The sequence below is a fragment of the Varanus komodoensis genome, unplaced genomic scaffold, assembly GCF_004798865.1.
Source record: "Varanus komodoensis strain SLA01 unplaced genomic scaffold, ASM479886v1 scaffold1, whole genome shotgun sequence".
Taxonomy (NCBI): Eukaryota; Metazoa; Chordata; class Lepidosauria; order Squamata; family Varanidae; genus Varanus; species Varanus komodoensis.
Genome location: NW_025335268.1, coordinates 127,558,553 through 127,586,245, shown reverse-complemented (window position 1 = coordinate 127,586,245; position 27,693 = coordinate 127,558,553). Strand labels below are relative to the sequence as shown.

Here is a 27,693-nt window from a genome sequence, read left to right as displayed (position 1 = left end):
CAGAACTATGCAATTAAATGGATGAACAATATGTGAAATGTCCTAGTGTGAAAAAATGTAGTCTTCATTATAATGTTAATCGGGGCAAAAAAACCAATAAAAATAAAATAAAATGAGAGAGGGAGAGAGAGAGACAGAGAGAGATTTACTGAACTAATTTTTAAAGAGCAGAATCAAGGCTAGCTACCATTAGTCAGTCCTGTGCTGGGAGAACAGGGTATCATTTAGGGAGGCTTCAGTGAAGTTTATCATACAAAAAAAAATCAGTAAGGATGGGTACAGAGCAATTATTGGATCCTTAAATGTCCATATTGGCCTGGATCAGCATATATTCTCCCATTTAAACTAGGATCAATGAAGATCAGCTGTTTCAGGTGCCACCAGTATATTCAACAGAATCGTTTGTTCCAAAGTCCTTGCATATCCTGGGAACTTGCAGCTGTGAAAGTGATCTGGATATCTTTGCCTTGGTACCTTAATCCCTCCAATTGTTAAGCAGATGTATACCTACTCCCATTCCAGCAACATGCAGCCCAGCCAAATCAATAGCCCCATGGCTATTTCACTTCAAAGATAATTTCAGCAAAAAGTCATATGCAGTTAGAGTTAGCATGACTCTTTAACATCAGTGGTTTACTGAACAGAAGAATACATTCATCCTTATTAATATGAGCATGCTGGAGAGGGACTAAAGCTCAGAGGCAGAGCACATGGTCTGCTGGCGGAAGGTCCCAGGTTCAATTAGGAACAAGGGACAAATTTGTTTGGTTCACATTTTAATGCAAACATGCCTAATTTACCACTTTCATACTGATATAAGAAACAAAACCCAGTTATCCTCTGAAATCTGCAGTTCTACAAATTCTACAATGCAAGTGCTCCAACTGAACCATGCATACAAAATCACATACATTAAGGAAAGGAGTGCATACAGATATAAAATATTTTAATCCTACTGCTGAAAACAGCATCACATTCTTTATACTGGGGGAAAGTGCTTGCAAAAAGTGTATATGATTATCCTGCTTTTCTTTCCTTCTTGCTCATATGGTGCTCTCTCCTTTTTATTCTCACAACAGCCCTGTGGTGTAGGTTAGACTGAGAGGCAGTGACTGGTCCACAGTCATCCAGTGAGCTTCATGGCCGAGTGAAGGACTACAGTTTGGGTCTCCAGAGTCCCAGTCCAACACTCCAGCCTCTACACCACACGGCCTCTATTAGACAAAACTGTATATGGAAAACACATATTATGAGAAATGAACACAAACATGCATGGGAATATTGATGTGAAGTTTAAAAAATCCTCAGATTGATATGGAAATGGGATGAACTGACCTTAGTAAGATGAACACGAGAAATGGAAAGAAATGGAAACTCCCTGCTCCAGTTCCCCTTCTCCAGTTTTAAGGGGAAAGGAGCAGAATCAAAGAGCAGATGAAAAGAAAGACTTCCTAGATGCTCATGTTGTTTCTCTATACCTACTCAAGAAACTTACTAGCTGTTTTCTTGTACCCTGTTTGTACTTATCCTGGTGTTGTCGAGATGCAGCAGAGATGGGTATAAACATATGTTACATTATCCTCTCCTCACTGGCCCTCTCCAGTGCTCTTTTTCAATGCTAGATGATGGGCTATTAGATAAATATAGCTGTAATCACTCTCCCAGCTCTTTCAAGAGTCTTATCATGGAATTAAATGTGCCTATAAATGTACCCACCTCTGCTCCTGTTAAACCTTCCCTTTGCACTTGCCTGCAATGGCAAATTCTCCGTCAATGAAGTCTGCATGCTGCAATTTGGACGCACAATGTTCTTTCTTCTCCTGGGAGTCATTTTTCTCCCTTCTTACCTGGTCCACCCAGGTGTTTGTCACTTGCTCCATCTGCATCCATTCTCTGTCAGCCTGTCTCCCCTGGGTATTTCCCAATACAAGGAGCCCATTGCTGGAGTGGGCTTTTTATTCCCAGTCAACTCTCCTTCTTGGGAAGGAGTGGGGGTGGAGAGACCTCCTGGCAGATCCAGGATGGAGGGCACCACGATGACTCCCCTGGGGAGGCCTTGGCTGCAGTCCTTTGCATTTTGTGCTGACTCTAGGAAGGCTCTGCCTCTATAAAGCATTTTCTGCTTGGCAAGCACGACGGGCCTTTGTGTTAGCCTGAATCTGCCTTCCGCACAGGCAGGAGCCACTTTTGCTTGGGAAAGGAATTGGGAGAAGAGATGGTGGGAGCTGGATGGGGTGGACATGTTTGCATTGCCAAAAATGAGGAAATGTTTTCCTTTACCCAAAGGGGCTAAAAGTGTAAAAATAAAATACATAAGATAAATGTATAATTAACATGTAAAATGTAAGAAATGGCCAATGTTACATTATATGTATCCATGCAAATAATTGCTGTCATTTAAATCAAGGATGGGAAACCTCTAGCCTGTTAGCCTAATCCACCCCACTTAGGTTCCCCATTTCGCTCGCAGAGTCTCCAATGGCTCCAAATTCCCAACAGGATATAGACCATAATGGCCATCATGAGGAGTGTTACAATCTGCTTCTCACTGGCGTAGTGCAAGTGGCACATGAAAAGCCTCAGCTGGTGATTGTTGTTCTAATGGGAGTGCCAGCTGGTGCACAAGCAAGGTGACTTGGCTGTTCCTTGGAGGGGTCACTCCTCTGAGCACCGGCTAAGTTGTTTTGTGTGCTGTTTGTGGTTCTGGTTTGGATGCTGAGCCACACATGAAGTTTGGGACTCAGCCAGGAGTTGAAAGGGCTGTTTCTCCAAGCACCAGCTGAACCCTTTTCTCCATGTTTACTTTAAATTTTTGAAAGATACACAGTGTGGATAAAAGCAAAATGAGTGGGGACAGCCCCACATGACATCAAGAAATTGAATAGAGGAAGCCTTCAAATAGAGGTCTGCATTTTATCAGCTTTTCAAATTGACTATTCTCTGGAAAGCAGGGCACCTGGCCACCCCAGGGATGAGGACAGAAGGAGAGAGACAGTCAGTTTGATGTGCTCTGCAGCCAGAAGAAATCTTAATCCCCAAAAGATTGAGGAAACATCTATCATATACCTAACAGCCAGGGAATCAAACCATTTTTTCCCCATCCCGAGTCCACAAATAAAGAAAGAAATGGAGGGGAAAAGAGATAAGTTTGGATATTTAAAAAAAACATATTTGAAAGCTCATTTACTTTACCAAATATACAGACAGACATTTGTATTATGAGGCAAATCTGTGAATTTGTGGTACTCTATGAATAGTAATTTCAGCCACAAGAGAGTGAAGGGGAGTGGGGGGCAGAATCCTGCAAGCCATGTTGCCTGTGGACCAATTGCTAATGTGCCGAGCAACTTCAGCAGCTGCGTGGGGACAATGTGGTAGAAACTAACTGGCCTATTGCGTAAGAGCCTTGATTCGTGTCTGCAGCAACAAGGCTGAGGAAGGGGCAGCAAAAGACAGAAGATGCTTGTCTTTCCTCAATACCAACTTGGAACTATGATTAATGGGGACACACAAAATGTATAGTAATGGCTTGGCATCCTTGAAAAGCCTTGGTGAATAGTCAAGAAGAACTTCCTACAGTTAGCATCTGATTCTTTGGAGGTTTTTTGAGAATCCAAAAATCTGCTGCTCAGCAGCAGAAATGCTTAAGAAACCTAGACTGTGTGCAGGGGACCTTTGCACTGGGCCTCGCAGAATTGTAAGGACCCCTTTTGCTATCCTGCTTTTAAATTAGAAATTGAAAATAGCTTTCAGACTATAAGAGCATCCCAAAAGTGGAACAAGTTGCCCAGGATGATCACTGACTTTCCTCCTGAAGAGGGCTGCCAAAGAATGGCAAACCTACATGCACATATTCAATTATTATTCACGTTTCTATACAGGCAATCCCCAGGTTATGAGTATCCAAGTTATGAACAACATACTTACGAACGAACTGCGATAAAGCCTATTAATACTGCAGAAAAAATACAGCAGAAAATTATCATCACAAGAGAGAGGAAGCAAAAGGGAGAGAGGGAGAGCCCCTGCCTCTTCTGCTCCATGTCCCTCAACACGCCCTTTTCCGTCCTGAGTCCCAGTTGCAACCTCTGTGAAGCAGCCAGAGCATTTCTTTTCACGTCCAGACTCATGTCCATCCCCAGTTGCAAGCTTTATTGTTTTTTTACGTGAAAATTAGTGTGCATTACCCCAAATAAAATGTACTTTTTTTATCCCACTAATTAAAGTTCGTATAGTCAAAGTGTGTATAGTCAAGACTATGGTTTTCCCAGTTGCAATGTATGGCTGAATGTACCCTGACTGCTCTTTAGAAGGCCAGATACTGAAGATGAAACTGAAATACTTTGGCCACCTAATGAGAAGGAAGGACTCCCTGGAGAAGAGCCTAATGCTGGGAACAATAGATGGCAAAAGAAGAAGGGGACGGCAGAGGATGAGGTAGCTGGATGGAGTCACTGAAGCAGTTGGCGTGAGCTTGAGTGGACTCCGGGGGATGGTGGAGGACAGGAAGGCCTGGAGGAATATTGTCCATGGGGTTGCGATGGGTCGGACATGACTTCGTGACTAACAACAACAACAACAATTAAAGTTCATATATGCACATCTTTCAAATGTATGCATTTTGGGTGCATTTTTCCAGATGTATGCATTTACTGCATGCATTTGGTTTTGGTTGCACAAATCATAGTGCAAGCTGTGAAATCAATGAAATTCAATGCAGATTCTGTTTGGATGCACATCCCATTCCAGGAGGTGTGAAGCAGGTAAATTCCAGTTAGAAATCAACTGAAATGAATTTATCATGCATTGCTAGTGAAATGAGGGGACCTGGTCTCCAGTATGGAGAGGGGAGAATGACAAAAAGTAATGAATATTGGCAACCAGGGATCAACTCTTTCTCAGGTCTCCTATTAGTTATAGCTTGAGAAGACTTTCAGTATTTTAAATGGAATTATATGAAACTTTATGCCATGCAATGGCTCCTCAGAATTAAAATGATGTGTCCCAACATCCCTCTTATAAATTAACCAATTCCCACAGAAATGAAAGCATCACTGGGAAAGAATAGAGTCATTATTCAGCGCTGATTTGAATGTGATGCAAAACTGTGCTGTCTTCAGTTGACAGCACCTAGGGAATGTTAGGTAGATGGAAGGTAATTACACAAATTGGAATTTGGATAATTATTCACAGCCTACATATTGCCCCACCTTTGGGGAATGCTTTTCATAAAAATCCTATCAATTAGATCCAGCCTCTGAGAACACAGGTCTGGTCCCCTTAATTCTACTTTTAGCAAAGCAGACATCTTGGATCCAAAGCACTGATTGTGAAAAGCTGCTCCAGCTGATTCTCACCTTTCCAGGAGGGCAAAAAACTCTGAAGCTGTTTCACCTTAGTGAGCAAGGGTGTGAAAAGTTATTGAAATGTGTGGCTTTTGTAGCCTAGTGGAATCACTGAAATGCATGTGTCCAGGATACAAATATATAGCCTGATTTGCTCAGAAGAAGTAGTTGCCTTTATTTTCCTTAAAGTTTATATGGCTCAGAGTAGAGAATGTTCCTGTATAGACTAGGGTAGGTTTAATTTAAGTCTCCTGATCATCAGCTCATTTGTATAGCTATTTTGAAGGTCCAGAGCTTCATATACACAAGGGTTGGACTGTGTGGGAAGAAAAACTCCACACATTCAAACTCCCTTTGGCCAATTTTTGAGGATATCCTCACCAGTGTCCTGATTCTGCATTGCATTTTCTGCGGGCTGGGGGGTGGGGGGCTGTGGGAAAGAGGAGGCAGGGCAGTTTTGTTCCACCTAAAAGTTGGACCAGTTTGATCCAGCCTGTCTGCGTAGATGCAGTCCTTACAAGAGTCCTGTGAGACAAGCTGGTATTGTTACCATCTATACTGCAGACGATGGTGATGGGGGGGGGATGGGGGCTGAGAGAGGGTGTCTTGCCTAAGGCCAGAAAAGTAAGCACCCCAAAGAGTGATCTGAAGGCTCTAGAGACCAATGAAATCGTCAAGTGGCATAGCAAGGCATGGTGGTAGGCGGGGAGCCACACTCCTAATCTGTCTAACCAAATACCTGAATCTTAATTAACTGGATTTATTGTAAAGCACCTAATGCTAAGGAAGTTACGCTTTTCACAAACAGGCTTTGCGGACTTTTCTTGACTGTAGAATCTGCTATGGTTGCTTGGCACAATGGCTCACTAGCAAATTTCTAATAATTTTGCTTAAAGGACAAGGCACACATGCAGTATTGTTTAATAAGAATTAAATGTTCTTCTACCTTCCAGGGTTTGGGCCAATAAATGTGAAGTCACTGAGATGACTGACAGGCATTCGAATATTTGGCAGTGCTTGGATTCAGGGTTGTGCTCCTTTACACTGACATTTGGTGATCCACTAGTGTTCTCTTAGGACTCACCAACAAACTTCTGGCTATTGGTCTGACTTCATGAAGGCTAGAATGCAGCATCTGAGATACACACTTTCGCTGTTCCCTTTGGAAAATTCTTAGATGAATAGGCCAGATGAAAGCCTTGGAGAGCGCATGTGTTTAGAGAGGCCACTTATGCATTACCTGAGAAGAAGAAATGCATTACTAAAAAAGGACATATTTGCATATCCTAATTTATATGAACAGATGTCTTTCTTATTAGCTTTATATTTTGCCTCCTTCCCCACCTAAAATGGTGCTCTTTTCTTTTGATAAAATCAAGATTTAAACCAAGAATTGCAACAGAAAATTAAAAAGAAATGTTAAAAGTCTAATTAAAAATATCACTAAAGTAAATAAAAAGCACCAACCCAATACATTTAAGAGTAATAATAACTGCTTTAGCATTGTTATTACATTGCATTTCTGTTCTACCTTTTTTCCTCTTGTGAGGAAACAAGATGGCTTATAGCTTTCTTTTATCTCAGCTTATCTCTTGTGGGCTGAGTCAATGACTCATCCGAAGTCACCCAAGTAGCTTCTTGGCTAAATGGGGACTAAAACCCAGATCTCCTGGGTCCCCCAGTACAGTTCTCTAACCACCAGTGGCATAATAGATGTATCCATCTTGCAGTAGCAAGGAAAATTGAGTCAGGATGACTTCCGTACATACTTGGTCTACTGTTCCGGCACTGACTGTGGATAGGCAGCTTCAAGGCCCCACCTGGCTCTTCCAGCTTCTTGTGGTTCATTATCTTTAAACCAGACTTGCACTGCATGGTCATTCGAAAAGATGGTGTCCCCAACTAGAGCTCTGACAGCTTTTCCAATAAGGAACTATCTTCTGCAAAACACGGCCACCCTCTGGAACATGAACCTTAACCTTAGTTACAACTTGGCCACTGGCACATCACATTTTAGCTGTGTGAGAGCCCAAGAGTGGAACTGCAGCTGTCTGAGAAAAATGGAAGCACAATTATTCACTTCCTGTGTCTCTTTTTCATTAAGCCGAGATCCTGAGCTGAAAGGTGAGATGTATGAATTGTGACATGAAACACAAGCGCTAAGCACGAAACACAGCATCAACGTGAAGCTGCTTGTGGAGAGACTAGCTCTTTAGTGACCATGTCATTGTCTGGTGGCAGCACAGCCATCAATCTTACCTCCCTGAGATGGATCATCACATTCCCTATGTCTGTGCGGCAGAGGATGTCACGGTGATGAGCAGTAGTGACTGAAAGCTTTTAAACCTTGTCACATAACAGGCTGTCCTGTCTGCTAATACAGCTCAGTCAATGGGAAGAGGCAAGGACAGAGCTGCCAACAATGGCCTACAGCTTTTAATCACTGCCCACTACGTTCTGCCTATACTTCCCATTCATTCATTAATGGGAGCAACGCCACTTTTGATCTTTTCCTGTGGCTTGTAAGTTAGGAAGGATTAATTCTACACAGGAAAGAAGGTAGAGCACAAGCCTGTTCACATTCAGCTCTTTTCATTCCTACTGATGACTTTGATAGGAGAAATTTAAACATGGCAGGTTTTTGGAATTGTGGCTGGAACTGTCTGCTAAAGGTGTCTTAGGTTGCATATCTCTGTGGTAGTCAAAGACTCGATCATTACACTATTAGACAGCTGGGTGTGTAGGCCACATGGGAAATTACCGGCCTGATGAGAAAGCTGCAGATACCACAAGTTTCCCACACATCATCTAGATAGCTTTGCAGAGAGTGCTGGGTTGTGGTACATGTTGGTACCAATGACATGGGAAAATGGACTTGTGAGGTCCCAGAAGCCAAATTTAAGTTCCTAGCTAGAAGGCTGAAACTCAGGGCCTAGAGTGACTTTCTCTGCAATGTTGCCTGGTATTCCACATACCAAGCCAGCAGTCCAACAAAGCTGAAGAGCATCGGTGTGTGGATGAAATGGTTGCATAGTGAGGAGAGGTTCAGATTTGTTAGGCACTATGGAACATTTTGATACACTGAGGACTGTACAAGAGGGATATGCTCCACTTGGACCAGATTACTGGCTACAAAACATAAGGAAGATGGTAGAGGAGTCTTTAAACTGACCTGAGGGAAAACCCACAAGAGCTTGGAAGCATCCAGTTCAGCTTAAATCTGAAGTCATCTCTGCATATAAATTCTATAGGCACACCTAGGAAAATTGTATTAGAGGAAGTGTTTCTCTGTATGTAGCAGCTTCTTTGCTTGTGGTTTGTTTGGTACCTGAGTTGTACTGCTAGCTTAAGTTCTCCTTTATCACATGCAAAAGATTTTGAAGATGGGATACCTGCGAGAACCCATGAAATACCCATGAGATCTCTTGCCACCCAGAGATATGGGATGGAGGCAGACTTCCTAGATCCCTGCTAGGAGTCACAATAACTGTTTGTGTTTGCCTGTCTACCTTATTTCTGTGCTTCTCAGCAGGGACCTTATGGCATATTTCTTGTTGCAGGTGCTTTAAATTGAAACTGCTGAAACTCCAGGAGAGCCCTCTGGGGTTCAGCTCCAAAGAATGCCCCTTGCATCTACTGCCTCTTCAGTATTGACTGCTGGCACTCTGGATTACAAAGCAATGCTGAAAAACAGAAACTGATTGAGTCAGGACAACCTATGTTGTTGACACTTTCTTTGTGCTCGTTCTATTTACAGACTCAGGAGCAAGTCTTACTCTGGCTGCAAGAATCCCAGGTGGTCCCTGCCCAGCTAGCTTTTCTGCTTTGAAAGTACAAGTTAATGAGATAGATAAACACCAGGTATTTATTCCCCTGGAGTACCAAGGGTTGTACGTGAGGGCAACCCAGGAGGGAGTGAGGAACACCAGGAAGCTGTCAGAAGGACAGATCTTGAGAGCCAAGTTGAATTCTTTTCACATCTTTGATCATCTCTGATACAGACTGAAGCTTTAACTGGGTGATGACCTCCTCTTCCCTTTTTGTAGAAGTTACTCTGCCAGAAGACTATCATATGACTTTAACAGTAGTCTAAGTTACTGCTGTGCTGAAAAAAATTGTCTACTTCATACGCATCAAAGCAGTTTGAAATGTGAAAAGCTAGAAGCTCAAAACAAGAAAATATCCCGTGATTCTGTACAATAATTCCTCAAGAATTCAAAATATTCAGAATAATAAGACATTCATAGAATAGAGCTGGAAGGAGCCATGGAGGTCATCAGGTCCAACCCCCTGATGTTGGAGGACACCAATTTAAACCATCTCACTCAGATGGCTGTCCTTCCTTTGACCTTAGAGCCTTAACCATTCCACTCCAGGTAGAGTTTGACCTTCAGAAAACCCTTAAAGCAACAGAATAACTGTTTCACATAGTGGATAATTAAAGGACACCATTTGCTGCTAAAAGATGTGGCTACGGCTGCCAATGTGGATGACTTTAAAAAGGGATTAACCAAATCCACGGAGGAGCAGGCTACCAATGGCTAAGTGTCCTGGTGAATGCAAGACTTCTCCAGCACTGGAGACAGTATGCTTCTGTATTCCAGATGCTGGGGAATGTGAGTGGGAGGGTGCCATTGCACTCACATCCTGTTGTGGGCTTCTCACAGGCACCAGGATGGTAGCTGAGGGAACAGATCCCCGGACTAGACAGGCCTTTGAGCCAATCCTGCAGGGCTTTCCTTATATTTAGGATTGACCACCAAGCACTTCCTCCCACACATGGACCACAAACACACACCCTCTTCAATCTGGCCTTGGCATCCACAGAACCACATAGAAAATACCAGCGAGAATGTCAAACTCCTATATATGCTGGGGAAAATAGTGCAAAGAAGAGAAACAGGATATTAAATTGTGCAGGATTAAGAGTTGTCACCCTTTTCGATCCTGCTTTTAATATCATAGTTTTTCCACAATGTATAAGCATAACGATGAAGGGGAAATACTTTGCCAGTAGGAATTCTCTGTCATGCATTCATTGAAAGTACAGAATCCTTGCTTGAGAAAGCTGCAGACCATCTTTGCCCTAACCTGGTGTCCTTCCGAAGCAGGGCATTACAGCTCCCTGCATGCCCCAGCCAGCTGGGTGGGCATGATGGGAATTATAGTCCAACACATCTGGAGGGCATCAGGATGGAGAAGGCTGTCAAACCAGTACTTTCATGATCACATCCAGTTGTCCCGTCCTCTTCCATGTTTGGTCACACTCAAGTAATGCTTTCTGACAACCCATTTGCCCTCTGCAAAGTGGAGGACAATACTGATTAGCAGTAGCAGTCCTTCCTACTTCTGAGACCATGTTAATAAATGCCTGTGCATTGTGAGAGGTGCAGCCCAGGCCTGTCATCTTCCCACCATGCAGGGGGTTATGTGAGCCCATTCCCCAGAAAACTGCAAAGTCACTGCTCTTTGTCACAAGGGGTTTCCCTCTCCATGTTTTTCATTCTTCCAGATTTCACTTAATAAATGTTACCTTTGCTACCTGCAAAGGTATATTTTTACATTCTTCCAAGCACCTTTTCCTAGTGGTCTGGAGGACAGCTGCTGAGCAGTATAATCATACAACCATTATGCACAGAACATATCCAGGGTGTGCACAGTGGATTTTTTTTTAATCCTAGAAGGTAGACTAATCTACTACATAAGAGCATGAGGTATATTACAGGTAACACAGGAAAAATAAACATTAAAAGGATTCTAAGGATTAATATTTGGGTCTCCCTGGTAGTACCCTGAGGTGCTGAACTGACTATGTTCACACAACATGACTAGGAACCCTACTTGGTTACCATGGTTTGTAGTTTTTACCGTAATCTACCTGACAGATGATCAAGTGGTTTCTAGTTTCTGGTGGTTTCCAGCCTTCCTGCTCAGTCATCCCACTGTTGGCATGCATCATATCAGTCAGTGCACCTGAAATTCAATTCCAAGGTTCATCTGTTGCCTGCCCCTACCTTATTGGTCTGGCCTACATAGCAGCTCCTGCAGTTGCCACTGCTTCCAAGGGACTCTGTAGTAGTTACATCCAAGAACTGTGGAAACCATAAGCCTGGATTCAAATAGTATGAGAAGCCTTTTCAGAACAGAAAAACCAGTTCTTTGTCCTTCTGCCACCTCCTCACTGGTTGACCGCTGGCTTCTGCTTGCCCAGCCATCTCCAGCTTGTGTCCCAGTTGTGGAGCTCCCACAAGAGGTTGGTTGAACCATTGTGAGGGGTCAGCGGACCTCTTGTGGGAGCCCCATGGCTGGGGTGCAAGGCAGGAGCAGTCTGGTGGGCAGAAGTGAGGAGCCAACCACGCTGGCTGAGCCAGTAAGAGACCAGTCCATGGCCAAGGGTTGGGCTGGGCCTCCTGCTAGGATGGGCTGTGCCTGCTCACACATACTTCAATTTTACAAAAAGAAAATTACTTTGGAAGCTGCAGACACAGCGTTCCAACATAACATTCTTTGGCCATTGGGTAGTATAAAAATATAAATAGCAAATATTCACATATGAAATTTGATTATTAGCATGACAATTGGATTAGAGTGCAAAAGGTCAAAGCCATCTCCATTAGATGCTCCTCAAGACACCATCAGTTACTCAGAGGGTATAATGTGTGATGTTGGTCAGAGCATCTCTGAATGAACGTAGCATCACTCACAGTGGCCCTTTGCACAGCTGCTGCCCATGCAGGATTCACTGCAGGAAATTGTGTCTGTATCTGTGGATGTGTCAGGGAACGCATTCAGTAGACGTGTTGTACACTGCATGATTGTCACATCAGCACAATGCAAGACATGTGCTTAATCATTGTTGATGCAGAAGAGGGAGAGAGAAGGCATCACTTGTAATGTAAATAAGAGTTCTGCTCAGTGTGGATTTTTTATATTTGCACCAACTGACGCTTGCTGTAAATGAAAATACTCTGAGTGTGAACACATTTAATTGGATCGGAGGAACTTTTTTCAGAGTTAAACCAGTCTCTTTTTAGTTCACACATGGAGATTCTTAGGTCGCTTTGGATGTGGAGTAGATTTTTTTTGTCGGCAATACCACACCAGCATTGCTATACAAATACAAATTGCTGCCACGAGCCACTTGCCAAATCAGTACTATAAATAAAGTTGTTACCAGTGCTCTGTCCTGTTCACCAGGCAGGATGATGGGCAGCCCAGGACTTGGTTGGCCACAGTGTCTCATTTAAAGGCAATCTTTAGCCTGTGGCTCTCTAATTAGGTCTCCACTGAGTCTGTCCACAAAGGCTGTGCCTTTTCCATCTACTCACTGATTTCCATTTGGCCAGCATTTCCACTCGGTTTTACTCGGGCTCAGATTGGGCCTGTAGTTCTAACTCTTGGAAGAAAGGGTGGATGTGATTATTGATTGCTGTTCTTTCTGCAAACCCGTTTTGGCATAGAAGGCAGGGTTTTTTTGGATGCCTCAAATCATAGGGGCCAAAAAAAGTGGGAAGTCATCATCAAAACTGGTAACGATTTGCATTATTTTTTCATGTGCATGTTTACAGGTGCAAGTTTACAAATAATTGCTAGCATTTAAATTGAAATAGCATGCTGGGGAAGATTGGGAACAGGTAACCCATGTGCCTGTTCAGTTTGCTGTCTGGATGCTAACTGAGGGTGGGCTCCTTCAAGGTCTCTCTTCGCCCTTCTTATGGTTCTTTATCTTTAAGCCAGACCTGGACTGAACAGTCCCCAGGACACCATCAACCTGTGACAGTTCTCTAATGGCACGTCATAAAGATCACTCTCCACTGAAAGGAGGACACTTGGCTACCTTACTATGTCTTTGCCAGCTGTGAGGCTATAAAGGGACGTTGAGTGCCTAGCTGGTTAGACAATGAGATGGGTGAAATGTCTTGATGTGAAATTGTCTTTGTGCAATCGGACCGCAATAGCTATGGATACTTTTAAATATAATTTTTCTGCTGACAATTTTTTCTCATTCTTGAAAAGATGTCTGCAGAGTATTCCTCTCCTATCCCTTCCTTACAATGAATGCATAATCTGTAGCAGAGGTACTAGTAGAGCGTCTCAGAGCGGGAGAAAGACCAGTTTCATTTTCTGAACGGTGATGTGAATGCTGGTGGCATTTCTGTGGCAAATACAATGCACAGCACAGCTGAGTGCAGAAAGCAGAATTCAGAGCTCTGTGCCTAGGATGGCAAATATTCTGCTCACCAGCCTTGGAAAAACGCCACTCTCATGTTTTCCAATAAAGATGGCAAGAGCAACTCAGATTTCTCCTTCCTGCTCAACTGCTGAGCAGCTCTGACATAAAATACAGAATCAAGGATCACTTTATTCCTGGAAATTCATGAGGTTCCTCCCCGGCTCCAGTCTTCTGTATTTTCCAGTGCTTGGCACTGTGGCAATTGTGGGAGGACACACAGATGGGAAATTCTCTCTCTCTCTCTCTCTCTCTCTCTCTCTCTCTCTCTCTCTCTCTCTCTCTCTCTGTGTGTGTGTGTGTGTGTGTGTGTGTGTGTGTGTGTGTGTGTCAGAGCAGCAAAATGCCAAGTTGTTATGACCCTGGAAGCTCACTGCGACAGCGGCTATTAGAGCCAAGTAATCAATACATGAAAATCCAGCCCAGGCAGGCAGAAAAGGTGACCTTGACAGAAAATGAGGGAAACGAGACTGGTGCAATGTGAAAAGAGACGTGGTTTATGGGCACAGAGAGAGCACGTGGGAGGCAAAGAGCAAGCCAGGCAGAACCCATGTCCTCTACACATCTGCCTCTGTGCCCGATGTATGCGCAGCAGTGCAAGGGGATGGGGGGAGCGGGCCATGGACAGGAAGAAGCACAAGGTAGTCCAAGCAGGGAGGACAGCAGAGGAGCTCAAAAGAGGGTGAACAAGGGCTTTGTGGATGGAGCAGAGTGCTAGAGCGCAGTTTATATATTTCTTGCCACATTTATAAACTCTTCTGCCTCCTCCTCCTCTCTGTCTCTCTCTCTCTCTCTCTCCACACGCACACTTACACAAGCACACAAAATCCCAGGCCAGCAAACCATACAGGATAAGGAACAATACAAAAGAATAGCAGTATTTAAACACCAAGCTGAACCAATAAAAGGGTGGCTGTTCATTCAGGAAAAGTGTATCTCAGAGCGGGCTTGTTTAAGGACAGCTGCCATGACACAGCTTTATACAGGGGTGACTTTGGAGAACAGATGGATGCTTTCAGCATGTCTGATTCCTGCTCATCCAAGCCCACCAGCTGCACTCTGAGCCCAGCCTGTGCTGCTCCCCTTCACATCAACCCAAAAAGGGAGGGCAGGACTGAGACCAAGGCAGGATGTGCTCAGGGCAGCCCTTTCAGGTTTTGTTTTATATTGGGCAAAGTGTGCACAGGCAGGAGGGTGGAGAGCCTCGGTTGCCTTCCCTTGACCATGTTCGGTATTAAACTGCACACAAGCAGTGCGTTTCAAGAGGATTTTCTGAGGCTCCTCTTTATGTCCATATGCAGATCAGTCTTTGAGGATGGCTTGGAAGTTTCAGCTGGTGTAGAATATGGACACCAATTCTTGGTGGGGTTGGGTGGTCAGTTCATGTGCCACCGCTGCTGTGGTTGCCAGTGTGTTTCCAAGGCAAAAATTCAATTTGATTTAAAAAAACAAAAACGAAAACCAACGTTGAATGTCTTGGGACCAAACGATGTGCAGGCCTGTCCTTTCTCACACCAGTCTCTTCACAATCTGAACTCATCAACAGAAGTTCTCACCTCACCACAAAGGGTAGAGAGTAAAAAGCAGGGAACCTTCACAAGCTGGTGGCCCTGCACCTCAGAAGTTAATTTTCATCAGGGATTTGTCAGCTCCTTGTCTTTGGGAAATCCCTGAGGACCCTTATTTTAACAGCCTTCCTCTTCAGTCTGAGCTATTGACAAGTTTTGTTTTTATTGTTTCAAACTGGCAATCCCTGTGTTTTTTATGCATTTTAAAATGTATCTACTATTTTGCATTTTTAAAATGTATCTACTTTGGTTTTTATATTGTAGGCCACCTTGAGAGGGTTCTATCCTTAAAGGTGGCCTACAAATAATTTCAGGTAGATAGATGGAAATCTCCTAATATCCAAATAATTACAGAATTCTGAGGAATAATCACCTGGGGGCTGAATAAAAGCAAGAGTGACTTCCCTCCTCCTGGAAGGGCATCTGTGAATGCAATGACCACAAGGGCCACAGGTGAGATTTTAGGAGGAGCTTCTCTCATGCTACATCGTACCTATTTGTACCTTCCCCAAAGAAACCCTCCCAAATTTCTGTTTTGGAACTCAGCCATTAAATGAGTCCTTTATAGAAATGCCCCTGCGTACAGAAGATAAACTTTGTAGAGGGTATGCAGAGAAAATAATAATTCAGAAATGAATTCAGTGCTTTCAGTTGTGGGCCACTGGCCCAGTGCTTCAGATGGAGGTCTTGCCTTGTTTCATATCTGAAGTGGAATTTGTTTTCTAAGTGTTAGAGGTCTTTTTTTGCTGACTATAGTGAGGAAATCTGCAGACAGCTACATTTTGCCAAGAGGTACTGGTTTTTTTCCGGATTAAGTAACAATGGACACACTAATGGGCAAAGCCTAGAGTTTTTCTTTTTTGTTTTATTTAACACAGAAACAAGCTATAATGCAGTAAAGCAAAAGCAGTGAGGAGAGATTACAAAGCAAGATTATGCCCCATGGCTGCTAGAGATCCCTATCCATGGACAGCAGTGAGCACAATTCCAAGAATGGCCTCGATGTGCACAGCCCTTTGTGGTCAGCCAGCATCAAGATTCTGCTTGAGAACCTCTAAAAAGGTATCACACCTCACTGGCTCTGTTCCAGAAGCTTAAGAATGTTTATACATTCTTAGAAACTGAGAAAACTTAGCCTTAACAACTGGCAAGCGGCCAAGCCAGATAACTGTTACCAGGCTGCAACAGACCTTGAGTTTCTAGCTGAAGGTAAACACGAGCTGCTTCCTGGGCACAGAGTCCTGGGAAGAGCATGGGCATCAACAGCAGAAAAAAAAGGTCCAACTGGACGTGGAGGCATAAAAGTGAGTAATTGTGGTGCACCACTAATACCTTGAGATGACCGTGGTATTCTGCATTTCCACTGCAAACTAGAACTTGTGCTTTTTAGGTAATTGGATTATGTTTGCAGGTGTAGTACCCCTCCAGAGAGGGGGTTAAGCCTGCCAAATGTCAGACTGATAGAAGAACGGGTTTCATGCAGGAATGATTGAAGATTTTTTTAAAGGGGGTTGCTTATAACATTTTCATTTTTTAGCAGAATTGGATGCAAATTTGTCGCTATAGTAGTCTCTTATCAGGGGATAAGCTCTGTAATGTTTAAGGCAAATTGTTGTGCAAGGCAGGAAGACTGCAAGGATCTTGTAAAGTCTCTCTCTCTCTCTCTCTCTCTCTCTCTCTCTCTGTGTGTGTGTGTGTGTGTGTGTGTGTGTGAGTGAAACTATGGCCTATCCTCTTTGTAGTTTTGTGCATAATTTTCATGAAAGTATGACTTATATTGAAAAGATACCCCTAAGTTCCATAATTTGAGAATATAATGCAGAGGCCTGATTTGCAAATAGGTATACAGTCACTGGCAAAGAACCTGGAAAATGTTGGAACAAGTTTTGATATGTTACTTCAGTGTCCCACCCAACACCACCGATTAACAAGCGCCAGCAAAGTCATGCTCCTGACTGGCTCACAGAACTGTAGCAAAACTACAGGCTGCTCTTCTCTCTTGCACCCACCTCTATTTCTCCCCACCTGGCATTTCCCTTTTATGGAGAGCTTGTTTGTGGAACCTTCAAAATTTTATCAATCCTGGCATAGAGATGGGTGAATGTACTCCAAGTGGATTCATTATTTACTTGGAATGTAATGAGTGTGTCCACAGAGCTCAGTCAAGAACTCTGCTTTAATACAAAATCTCTTTCTGTGCACATTTTTTGCGCATGTGGAATACCAAGGTGTGTCCTGGTTGCTGTGGCTCAGAATCTGTTGCATGGCATGATTATCATGCATCACCACATCATACCTCCTTTCTGATTCCTTGTTTCCTCTTAGCTTCCCTGTGTGGTGATGCCCTGCAATGCTTATTTTCTGTCGCTGCTCACCAGCACAATGATGGAAAGTCTTTTGCCTTCTCTTGAAGGGGCTGGAGTTGCAGCAGCAACAACAGTGGTAAGGGAAGGAGGCGAAGGGATGGCGTCAAGCAAGGTTTGGGGGGATGTAGGTGGCAGGCTACCTGGAAATTTAGGGAGCAGGCTGTTCTGTGTTACGGCACATACTCTGATGCTGACAATCAATTCTGAACTTAAATTTGAATTCATAATACATAAATCCAGATTTACCACAATGGTGAATATTATGAACAGATGACTTTTGACCAGTGAGACTACCAGTTATGAAATCTTGTAGCCTCATCAGATAAAACTGAGACTAGCCACCTTCTAAATTAGATCTACACTGTCAGGAAGCATCAGCTTTACTTCAGGCTTTACTGTACTCCACATTGGAGAAGGGACAAATGAAGTCATCAGTTTCATTTTTTCATTTTTCCAGGCTCAAGTTTGTTTCATCCTTTCCCCACATTAATCTGTGGGACTTTTTTAAAAAGTCTGTGCAAGTATTTGTATATGTTTTTGGTGTTCATTTCTTCTAATGCAAGTATTGTTGTATGCACTTTTGCTAATATATCAATTTTTGTAGGCGGAGTTCAAAATATAATTATTTTAGGTTTGTTTCCTGCATATGTACATCTATGTATTTTCTCTAATGTACACATTCCTTTATGCATGTTTTGATGGGAAAACTGCATCACAACATTGTGAAAAGAGCAAATTTTGAACTATAAATTTGTTTCAGTTTGGGCATCAGTTTGGGAAGTGTGAATTAGAAAATTCTCATTAAAATGTGAACTGGATGAATTTCTTCCTCCTCCCAAGTACATCAAATGTAGGCCATTATATTTGGTATATGGACTTCACTGCAAACAGTATACATCCCTAATACAGATGTACATGAATTAACTTTGCCAGTCTATAATCTGGGTCCGTTCTTGCATATATATGCATATCGAGTTACGGTATGTGATAATCCCTCTTTGCCTGGAGATTTCCAGGGTAGGGTACATACATTTCCAGGTCCCAAAAGGTTTTCATGCAGCAGACACAGGATGAAAAATGGTTCCTTTTTAACATTGAGAACAACAAATGGCAATCTAACATCCTTGTAAGAAGGCAAAGCAGCTCATACAGACTTCTGCATGCTCCAAAATACTTAGCAGAGAAAGTGCATAAAACCAGTGTCAGCTCAGAGCAGCACCAGAAACACCAGCCACTGGACCCTGCGTGGGGTTCTGTGCCCATACATATCCACTCTTGCTATATCCTTTCCCTCCTGTCTTCCCTCTGGCCCAATCTCTGCCTGCCCCAGGGATCAGTGTTGAAAGCTGACTGCTTGCTTTGGCCTCATCCATCCCTTGTTGAGGCTGCATTGCTCCCCTGAGTCCCCTTTTCAAAGCTCTGTCCAGTTTAATTTGCGTGTTCTCAGATGAATCAGACTCCCTCCCTTCCCATGGGAAAGGCCATTCTGGAGACTAATAGCTCTCCTGGCAAGTCAGCAAATGGCCATAAATGCCTTGTATATTCTTGAGGCGAATCCTTTTGCTTCTCATCATGTGCCACTCATCTGCTCCTGGATCCTTTCCCTTGCATGCCCAAGCATATATCAGTGCCAGCACAGCTAGGACACACCCTCACCAGAAACTAGGCCATGCTCTAAAGTTTCCATTCTTCTACTGCTGTTCCATAAAGAAAGCACTTTAGCCATGTATCGGTCCTTTCTGTAAAGCACGCAGTATCCTGGAGTTTCCTGCGTATCTGCCCTCCAGCTTAATCTGTGCAGAAGTTTCCAAATCCGTGAATAATATGGTAGCTGTTGGACCATGAGCCCTGTTTGAAGCAATCCTTCATTGGCTACTACAAAGTCCTGTTGGCTACATTTTGCCTCCAATAGCCAAGAAACTTGGAAAGGAGGGGGCCGTAGCATTCATGTCCTGCTTGTGGAATCCTGTGGCCAGTTGCTTGGCCCTGGTACGAAGAGAACAGCGGAGGGGATGGCCCATTGGTTTGTTCGAGAATGCGTCTTAAATGCTGAGGAACGGAGAAGGAAGGAAAAAGTGGAGGAGGAAGAGTGGGAGGGGAAAAAACAAAAAGGCAGGCACATACAGGAAAGAGGCGGAGGAGGAAGAATGGAATCCAGGCTGCAGTTAAATGAGGATCCTTCCTGTGAAAAGATACAGACTCCATATTATATCATGACATTTATGGTTATTTTTCTTTACAGAGAAGAGTGCATGATAAGCAACTCTCCCTAAGGAACATGCTAAGCAACTTTAGCAGAGAAGTGCATAATAAAAGTCACAAAAAAGGTCTGTGCTGCAAGAAGCTTACAGTTCCTTGTGAAAGTGGATTATTCAGCACAATGTGTGTGGGCAGACAAGCTCCCCCCACCCCCGATAGCCATTTAACTTACTGTCTATAGAAGAGTACATGATTTCACCTTAATACTCAATCTCACCCACACCATCAAATAATATTTCTCCCACAAGGCACTATTCAGAATGTTGTTCTGGCCTTTGCTCCATGCTTCCTTTGGTCTCAGTCCCTGCCTCTCTCTTTTTCACATTTTTGTACCACAGTCTCCATTGAAACTGTGGGTTTCCCAGCAACCAGCAAATAGACAGTGCTGCTCACTGAAGGGCAGGAGCTCACGAATCTCATCGATTGAAACAATCAGTTTAAATGCTAAAACGGGAGCAGAAGGGAGATAACACGCTAACAGCAGAGATTAAGAAAGCAGTTTACATTTGGTTCGATAACATTCTCTTGCTCCACCTAGTGGCTCAAGGAGGATAAGCAAATCATGATTCTCTCAAGGTATTAATCAAATTCTATTTTGCACTGTGTAAGTGATTATTTCTATCCCTTTTTACCCTACCCGTGAATACTTAAAAACATCCCACAGTGAGTATAATTATTATTGCAGAAATATGCCTTTACATTTTTCTTTGGAGATTAAAGAAAAGGCTGGGGGGAGTTGCTACAATGCATTTCTTTAGGAGGGATAGGAAAGAAATAAAAACCAGTGGATTGAGGATTTAAGGCAAGATCTGACCCCTGTAAATCCATACCCATTGCAAAATGTATACCAGCTCTTCCATAATCTGCACCTTAATCTGTTAGCCTTCCATCCTTCACAGCCAGAACAACAGGGCAGTCAAACAGAAGCGGCACTAAGGAGATTTGGCCACTGTTGATTAAGAACCCACTTAAGGTGGATTTCGATAATCACTGCCTTCCCACATGCTTCCCTACTTCCAAGGTCATGGAGAAAGTTACCCTGTCTGGATATCAAACAGTTTGTGTGCATGAGAGCTGGAAAGCAAAAGGATCATACGGGTCTTCAGGCACAGGTGGGAGTTATTGAACAGACTCATTGGTGAAGAAAAAAGCAGTGTGAAATATTCTCCCCTTGCTTTCCTCTCTTGCTATCTAGAGGATTCAGCGTTTAAGCAAAGGAATAACATTTTCTTCCACGTAATTTCCATCTCACTGATTTTAACACAAGGTTGGAGTGTAATCCAGCTCTGGGTTGGATGTTTCCTCAGGTTCCTGCCTAGATGAAATAGAAGTATTTTAATAACAAAGAAGGAGAAAAATAAACATATGGTTGCTTGTCATTTTGGAGATAACTATCCTCATATTTTCTGGTAGAGAGGAAAGAGAGGCATTACTTCTCCAGAAGCAGATGCAGGTCATCTTGGACATCGGTGTTACAACTCAAATCATCTTAAACCATTCATGTTGTGTTGGTGTTTCTATTTGTTTGTTTTCTGTTTCCTGAGGCAGCCAATGAGACTAAGAAATTTCTTCTGCTGTTATTGTTTTGGTGATAGTAACCAAGGCTTTTCAGGCTTCTATCCGCTGATTTCAGAAATCTTTCCCAACACTAGAGAACACCTAGAAAATATCTACATATAGAGCAGAATATTTCAAGCAAATTTCCTGGACAGTATGGTAAATACAACATTACTGATCTGGATTTAGAGTATAGGTCTTGAAAATGATCAACCAGAGCCTTTCTCTAAAGGAAGCCAAAAAGCCAAACAGAAGCCATTTGAGCTTCTCTAATGCTAGCAGCTGCTCATGGAGGTTCTTTCCTTTCCAGTCATAAGATGGCATGTGTCCACCTTCTTGGAACAGGGAAAAGGAAACATCAGAAATGTTCATAATTAGAGCAACCACAATGCCTTCATATCTGGACTGAGGAAGATGACATAGACTTTGCTGCATTAAGGAATAACTCTACCATTCCTGATCAAAGTGGACAGGAAAGAAATGTATGCTGCTTCCACCTGCACTGCTTTGTTGATTTATCTAAAATAATCTGCAGTACAAAGTGAAACCAACCATCAGCCACAGATGGGAAGCTAGGTGGCCGACTGTGATCAGAAGAGAGAGTGAGGCCCATTCACCATTAGCCCCAGGGCAGCAGACTGGACACAAATAGCATGTGCAATTTTAATGCAGATCTCTATTTTCTTTAGGTTTTGTTTGTTTTGGACAAAATGAGCAAGTGACCACCCTAGAGGGAGGGCAGCCTGTAGGTTAAGACATTTTGCCAGGTCGCTTACTTCTGATTTAAATGAGTCCCAGTCACATAAGAGTGCATTTTCTCTGCTTGTATCAAAGCTGGAGTTGAATGGGGCAAATTATTAGCAAGTTATCTTTGTGAGCCACTCGGACTTTGCCTCCTGCAAATACCATACTTTTGTTTCTCCAAAGCAGTGTCCAGGGGCTGGGAACCGGAAGGGATGCAGCTGAGTGACTAACGTGTCCACCTTCTGATCCCAGGGTGAATTGATCTGGGTCTCCAATCGCTATGCTTTGAGGAAGGGAAGGTCTTCTATTTAGTCTGGATATCACCATTATTAAGAGGATGTCATTGATGCAGGACTATAAACAAAGATGCACACCAATTCTATCGTCTTTTTATTTATTATGTTTTTCCTGGCCTTCAGCTATGGCTGCATAGCCAAGGGTGCTGCATTTATCCCCATCAGTCTAAAGTGCAAAGATTACAGGGACTAAGATTTCCAGTGTGAATCAATGATAAGATCAGAGCTGGGCGTGCAGTACTGAGCAGATGTACAGGCATTCGAAAGGTGAGGCTGCAATCTAACAAGTCCTCTTCTCCGGTTCTTCTCTTCCCCAGTTGCCTTATAGTCCCCATCCACTGTAATGCAAAATAAGGGATGCATGATAATTTTATTTCTGCTTGCAAAACTAGCAAAGATGCCTCATTTACAACCCAAACATAAGCAGAAAAATTCATTTTTCAAAAATGTTAGGAAATCTCAGTAAAATTTCATGAGAAAAAAACTTTGCAACTGTGCAGCTTTAAAATGCGATATTTTATATGAGTGGATTTTGCACAAATTTAAGGAAGTGTTGTACAGTATTCATATTTGTGCAATGTTCATATGATTGATAAAACAGGCTTTCTGTTGACACAAAACAACCACCAGTCACAAATGGGAGTGCAAATTGGGGAGAAACAATGTCATATTGATGACTGGAGAACTGTGGTGAACTGGAGCACCACTGGCTCATCCATTCCTAATGATGAGAGTCTTACTTGAGCAAGTGATAAGAGTACATGACAGCAGCGGGGCAGGGAAGAGAAGCTGCACAGGCATCTTCCTTCTCAGTTCTGAGGTGCTGATATAGGAAACTGTCTGAACCGTGGATTCAGGCCATTGGGTCATCTAACCAGTACCCTCTACACTGACTATCAGCAGATCTCCAAGGGCTTGGACAAAAGTTGCTTCTCCCAGTCCTATCTGGAGATAGTAGAAAGTGAACCTGTGACCTTTTGCATGCTAGACCTGTGCTCTACCTCTGAGCTTTGCATACACATAAAGAAGGAAGAATCTCCATGTAGCATCCAGCTAGTCTTGCCAGAAGGACTTCTGCCTCAGTAGGACTTGAAATATTGAAGTGAGAGCAGAAGGCAAGTGCATTGGATGTGGATGCCTCCCATAACAGCTGCATCTACCTTGTACTGATGACACAATGATTCCAAATTTACAGTTAAGATTACTCAGCAGAGCTAAAGAGGTTCTGATGTTGCCTGAGCCATAATTTGATCCTTGGTGTATCTTCCAAGCACTTTCTTAGCTCAATGTGTCACAGTGCTGCAAAAGCAGCAGCGATGGCCTGCAAGATGAGCCTGTGTTCTTTTGCAGCATGATTAAGGGATACTGGACTGGAATAGAAAGAGTCAAAGGAGTCAGAGGGGCATCTACACTAACATGTGGCTTCTAAACAAATCTAACAATAAACTAACTAACTAACTAACGATCTACGGAGCTATTCAGAAAGGGTCAGAATGATAAAAGTATTCTTTTAAAAGCAGGTGGTGGTGGTATCATGCTTGGATAATTCTATAGGGGTACAGGACATGGGAGATGGAGGTTTCTGGGACAGTGGCCTGGAGAGTAGCAGTTGTGCAACAGGAACAAGATGCATCTGCACCAGGATGCTCAGACAAATCTGGAAAGAACCATGGTTGTATGAAAGGGAATAGTAAGATAATTCCTTCGAAAGGAACCTCCACTGACTGATGAAACTCTTGTAGCCACTTACACATATAGATTTATTTTCTTTAAAAAGAATAAGATACATAGTGTGAATGTCCAAGTGTGGTTTTTTTTAAAGCACTATCCTTACATTTTTCTCTCTAACATGGGCACATCAAGAACTGATGACCTCTTAGGAAACCTCCTCCCACAGAAAAGAAGTCAAGCTGAGAAAGGGAGGAAGGAGAGTGATGCCAGCAGAACAGCATCAGCGTCCTCCTGGCAGCGAGATGCATGCCAGGCAGCTTCTCTTTGAGACCCGTTCCTGGTTTGGACTGCAAGTAGTGGAGGGGAGCTCCGTTCAGTAGAAGTGGCCTGTGGGCAGGCGAGGCAGGCAGAAATAAGCACTGGGAAAGAGGCTCAGGTTGATGGGGTTGCCGTCCAGGCGGATGTCCTCCAGAGCTCTGCGGATGTGACTGGGATCTTCACTGTCGCAGAACGTGTCTCCTTGCATGGTCTGGATGTTGTTGTTCTAGGCAGGGAAACAAAGGGAGAAGGCGACCTTGAGAGTTGCAGACCCAAGCACTGACGCCTGCATCTGACTCAATGACACAGAGAGCAAGAGTGGGGATGTCCTGAATTTAGGGGCAAAGGAAAGGGCGGGTGACTTGTGCAGGACCTGCTGCTTCGGACAGGTCCTCTCCCTGGGTCCCTGAACCGGCAGAAAGCTCTGTACTCTCCAGTCACATAAACTGGGCCCTCCCACCTCTGCTTTTGTGATTATGGCAGGTCCAGGTTTAGACACACCCAGATCAGCTTTGCTACATCCACTTTGGCCCAACCATGTCTAAAAGCATACACACACATTGGCAGAGGCACCATGATGGGGTGCAGAATCTCCAGCCTAGAAGCAAAATCCAGCCCTTCTGGTATCCCAGTCCAGAGTTCTCCATATAAGGCCCCCTCCTCTGCCCTCAATTTTCCCCCTACCAGCTATCAGTTGGTGGTGTCCCAACTTTTGTGCAGTTTTGCTCTCATTCTAAAGGTTTGAAATCTTAGTTGAAAATATAACTAAGTTGAAACTGGAAAGCTTAGTTACTGGCAGTGACAGCTTTAAGCCACAATAAGATACTAATTTGAGGATTCAGGGCCAACCCCCTTTGCCCTTAGGCTGAAAGAGGTTCTGTGCTCTTGCGCTCTGATATAATGGGTTCCCCAGAGTTTCCTTGCCTCCTCCAGCTCCAGCCCCAACAAAGCAAAGTCAATCCACCAGGAGATGCTAAGGACTGGAACTATGGTCAGCACTAAAGCTGTGGTTGACTGGCCATCCCTTCTGTAGCTGCATCACAATCATCTTCTAGGAATGGGTGGATCAGAGTCCAGGAACGGTACTGCAGCAGATGGCTGAGCACATCTGAAGTTTCAGATTGGTCTATTCCTCCATAAAAGTGTTAACCCTCCACTCATTTAGCTAACTGAACTACCGTGGGCAAAGCAGCCCTGTCAACAAGCCTCCTTCTGAGCCTTGGGGCACTAGGGTTACCTGGAAGTGGATTGTATCTGGCTTTGCATGTCATCATGGGTGGGTGATTTCCTGCACTTAAAATTGCTCAAAGTCACCTTAAATGACTCCTGGCCTCTTACAGAGCAGGAAGGTGATCAGGTATCTCATTTGTGGTACCACAGTAGGGAGAGGTCAGTTTGTCCTAGGTTTGTCCCTAACACAGAAGGAACCCCCACTCCTCAGGGACACCAGACAGGGAAAGAAAAAGAACAGATCCAACCACACATCATGGCCCATGTTATGTCTCTATATCTTCTTTCTCATAGTAATCCAAAAGGACATTGATGAAAACAACTTATTGTTTTAAGGAATTGTTCTTTGGCTGTGAATGTCACATATTTGCCTTCTAAAGATCAATGAAACCATCTCACCTGTAAATGCAAAGATCGCAGTCCCTCTGGAAGGGGCACTGGAATATTGTCCAGTTTGTTATCAGACAGATGAAGGAACTGCAGATTTTTGAGATCCTGAAAGCACAAGTTAAAGCCTCCTTTAAGTTTCAGATCAAGTCTCCCCAAATTCAAAATGGATTCTCAAAGGAATTCAGTTTGACTTTGCCAAGCATAATGAAATTCAGTCAAATGGGATATAGCCACCAAAAGCAAAGCACAGCACAGCACAGAAAATAAAAACCGCCCTGGGTGCCCTTTGCCAATAATTTGATTAATTTCTATGGCAAACAAACAAATAAAAAATGCAAGGACTGATGCCTCTCTATCTTGAAATGATCTCCTGAAGTTCCAGGTAGGAGTGTGAGTTGTACCGCTTGGCAACTGCAATCAACAAAGCTGAGTGGTCTGTAGAGTTCAGATCTGATAAGAGGTCCACTGAACACCAGTGCCATTAACCTTGTTGCCCAAGTCATATGAGTATTCTCACAAACTGCCCCCCTCTCTATTAAACTCTTTATGCAAACAAGTGAGGTGGCACACTGTCAATGAGAAAGGAACACCAACCAAAGGGGAGCAATAATTTATAGACTGGGCTTGAAACTGGGCTTGAAAAAAATGGAAAGAAGCTCACCCTGAAAGCATCAGGTCGAATGCCTGCACTCTGGAGCATATTAAACTGGGCATCCAGCTGCACAATGGCACTGGGAAGCTCTGGCAGTGAAGTCAACATGTTTTCAGTGAGGACAAGCTCCTCCAAGGCGGGCAGCAGCTGGAAAGAGTCTTCATCCACCCAGGAAAGAAAGTTGCTTGTCAGATCAATTCGTTTCAGTTTTGCTGAGGAAAGAAGGTTGGGATGAAATCATCTGAGCATTTTCAGTGTTCATTAGGAAATCAGCTGCTGTGCATTATCCCCACACACAAGTTATGCACTTCCTATTTTGAGTGGGACCACACAAACTCCGGAGAGTGGGGAGAGTCTGGTGGACTGCATGTAAACCCCTTTCTGTGTTACCTGCTTGCATGACTCAGTGCCATTTCCTAAATCATTCTATCGCACCCTCTACTTGCTACAGAGCTATGCTCAGACCTTTTATTATGTTACATTGTCACACATGGCCTAAACTGAAGTGGTTGCACAGTTGTGAATCCAAAGGTCCCCTCAGGAAATGAAGTTGGTCAGTGAGTACCTGGGGCAAGTGCATTCCGGCCGAACTATCTATCTGTGGAGATAGTTGTACAGAGCACCTGCACCACTATCTAGTACATCTTATTATGTGGCTCAGTTTATAGGGTGGCCAATAAAGGATACTGAGACATATTTAATTTTAGGTGTGCATGAATATAGATCACCTAACATTGCATTATTTGCAAAAGCAAATTTTAAAAAAATCAAGCTAGCATTGTGAAGATCTGGTCTTCCAAATTAGAAATATGTCTAATCTGATATGTTAAATCACATTAATCATGGGATGTACCGTATTTTTTGCTCTATAAGACGCACCTGACCATAAGACGCACCTAGATTTTAGAGGAGGAAAACAAGAAAAAAAATATTCCGAATCAAATGGGCACATTATCACAGGCACATTCCCCATTACTTCCCCATGGGCTGCACATCTGACAGACTTACTGCACAGAAATATTTGCTCTATAAGATGCACAGACATTTCCCCTTACTTTTGAGGGGGG

At 43.4% G+C, this 27,693-nt stretch overlaps 1 protein-coding gene across 1 annotated transcript in view; it reads right to left on the bottom strand.

Moving 5' to 3' along the window:
• Positions 1-24,085: 24,085 nt before the first annotated feature.
• Positions 24,086-27,693, bottom strand: part of OPTC (opticin) — a 12,220-nt gene continuing 8,612 nt past the window's right edge. Inside the window, exons 4-6 of the mRNA XM_044445295.1 lie at positions 26,636-26,838; positions 25,984-26,079; positions 24,086-24,580 (exon numbers count right to left, since the gene is read on the bottom strand). Coding sequence (XP_044301230.1) covers positions 24,410-24,580; positions 25,984-26,079; positions 26,636-26,838 — 470 coding nt within the window. The 3' untranslated portion in view covers positions 24,086-24,409. The remainder of the gene's footprint in view (positions 24,581-25,983; positions 26,080-26,635; positions 26,839-27,693) is intronic.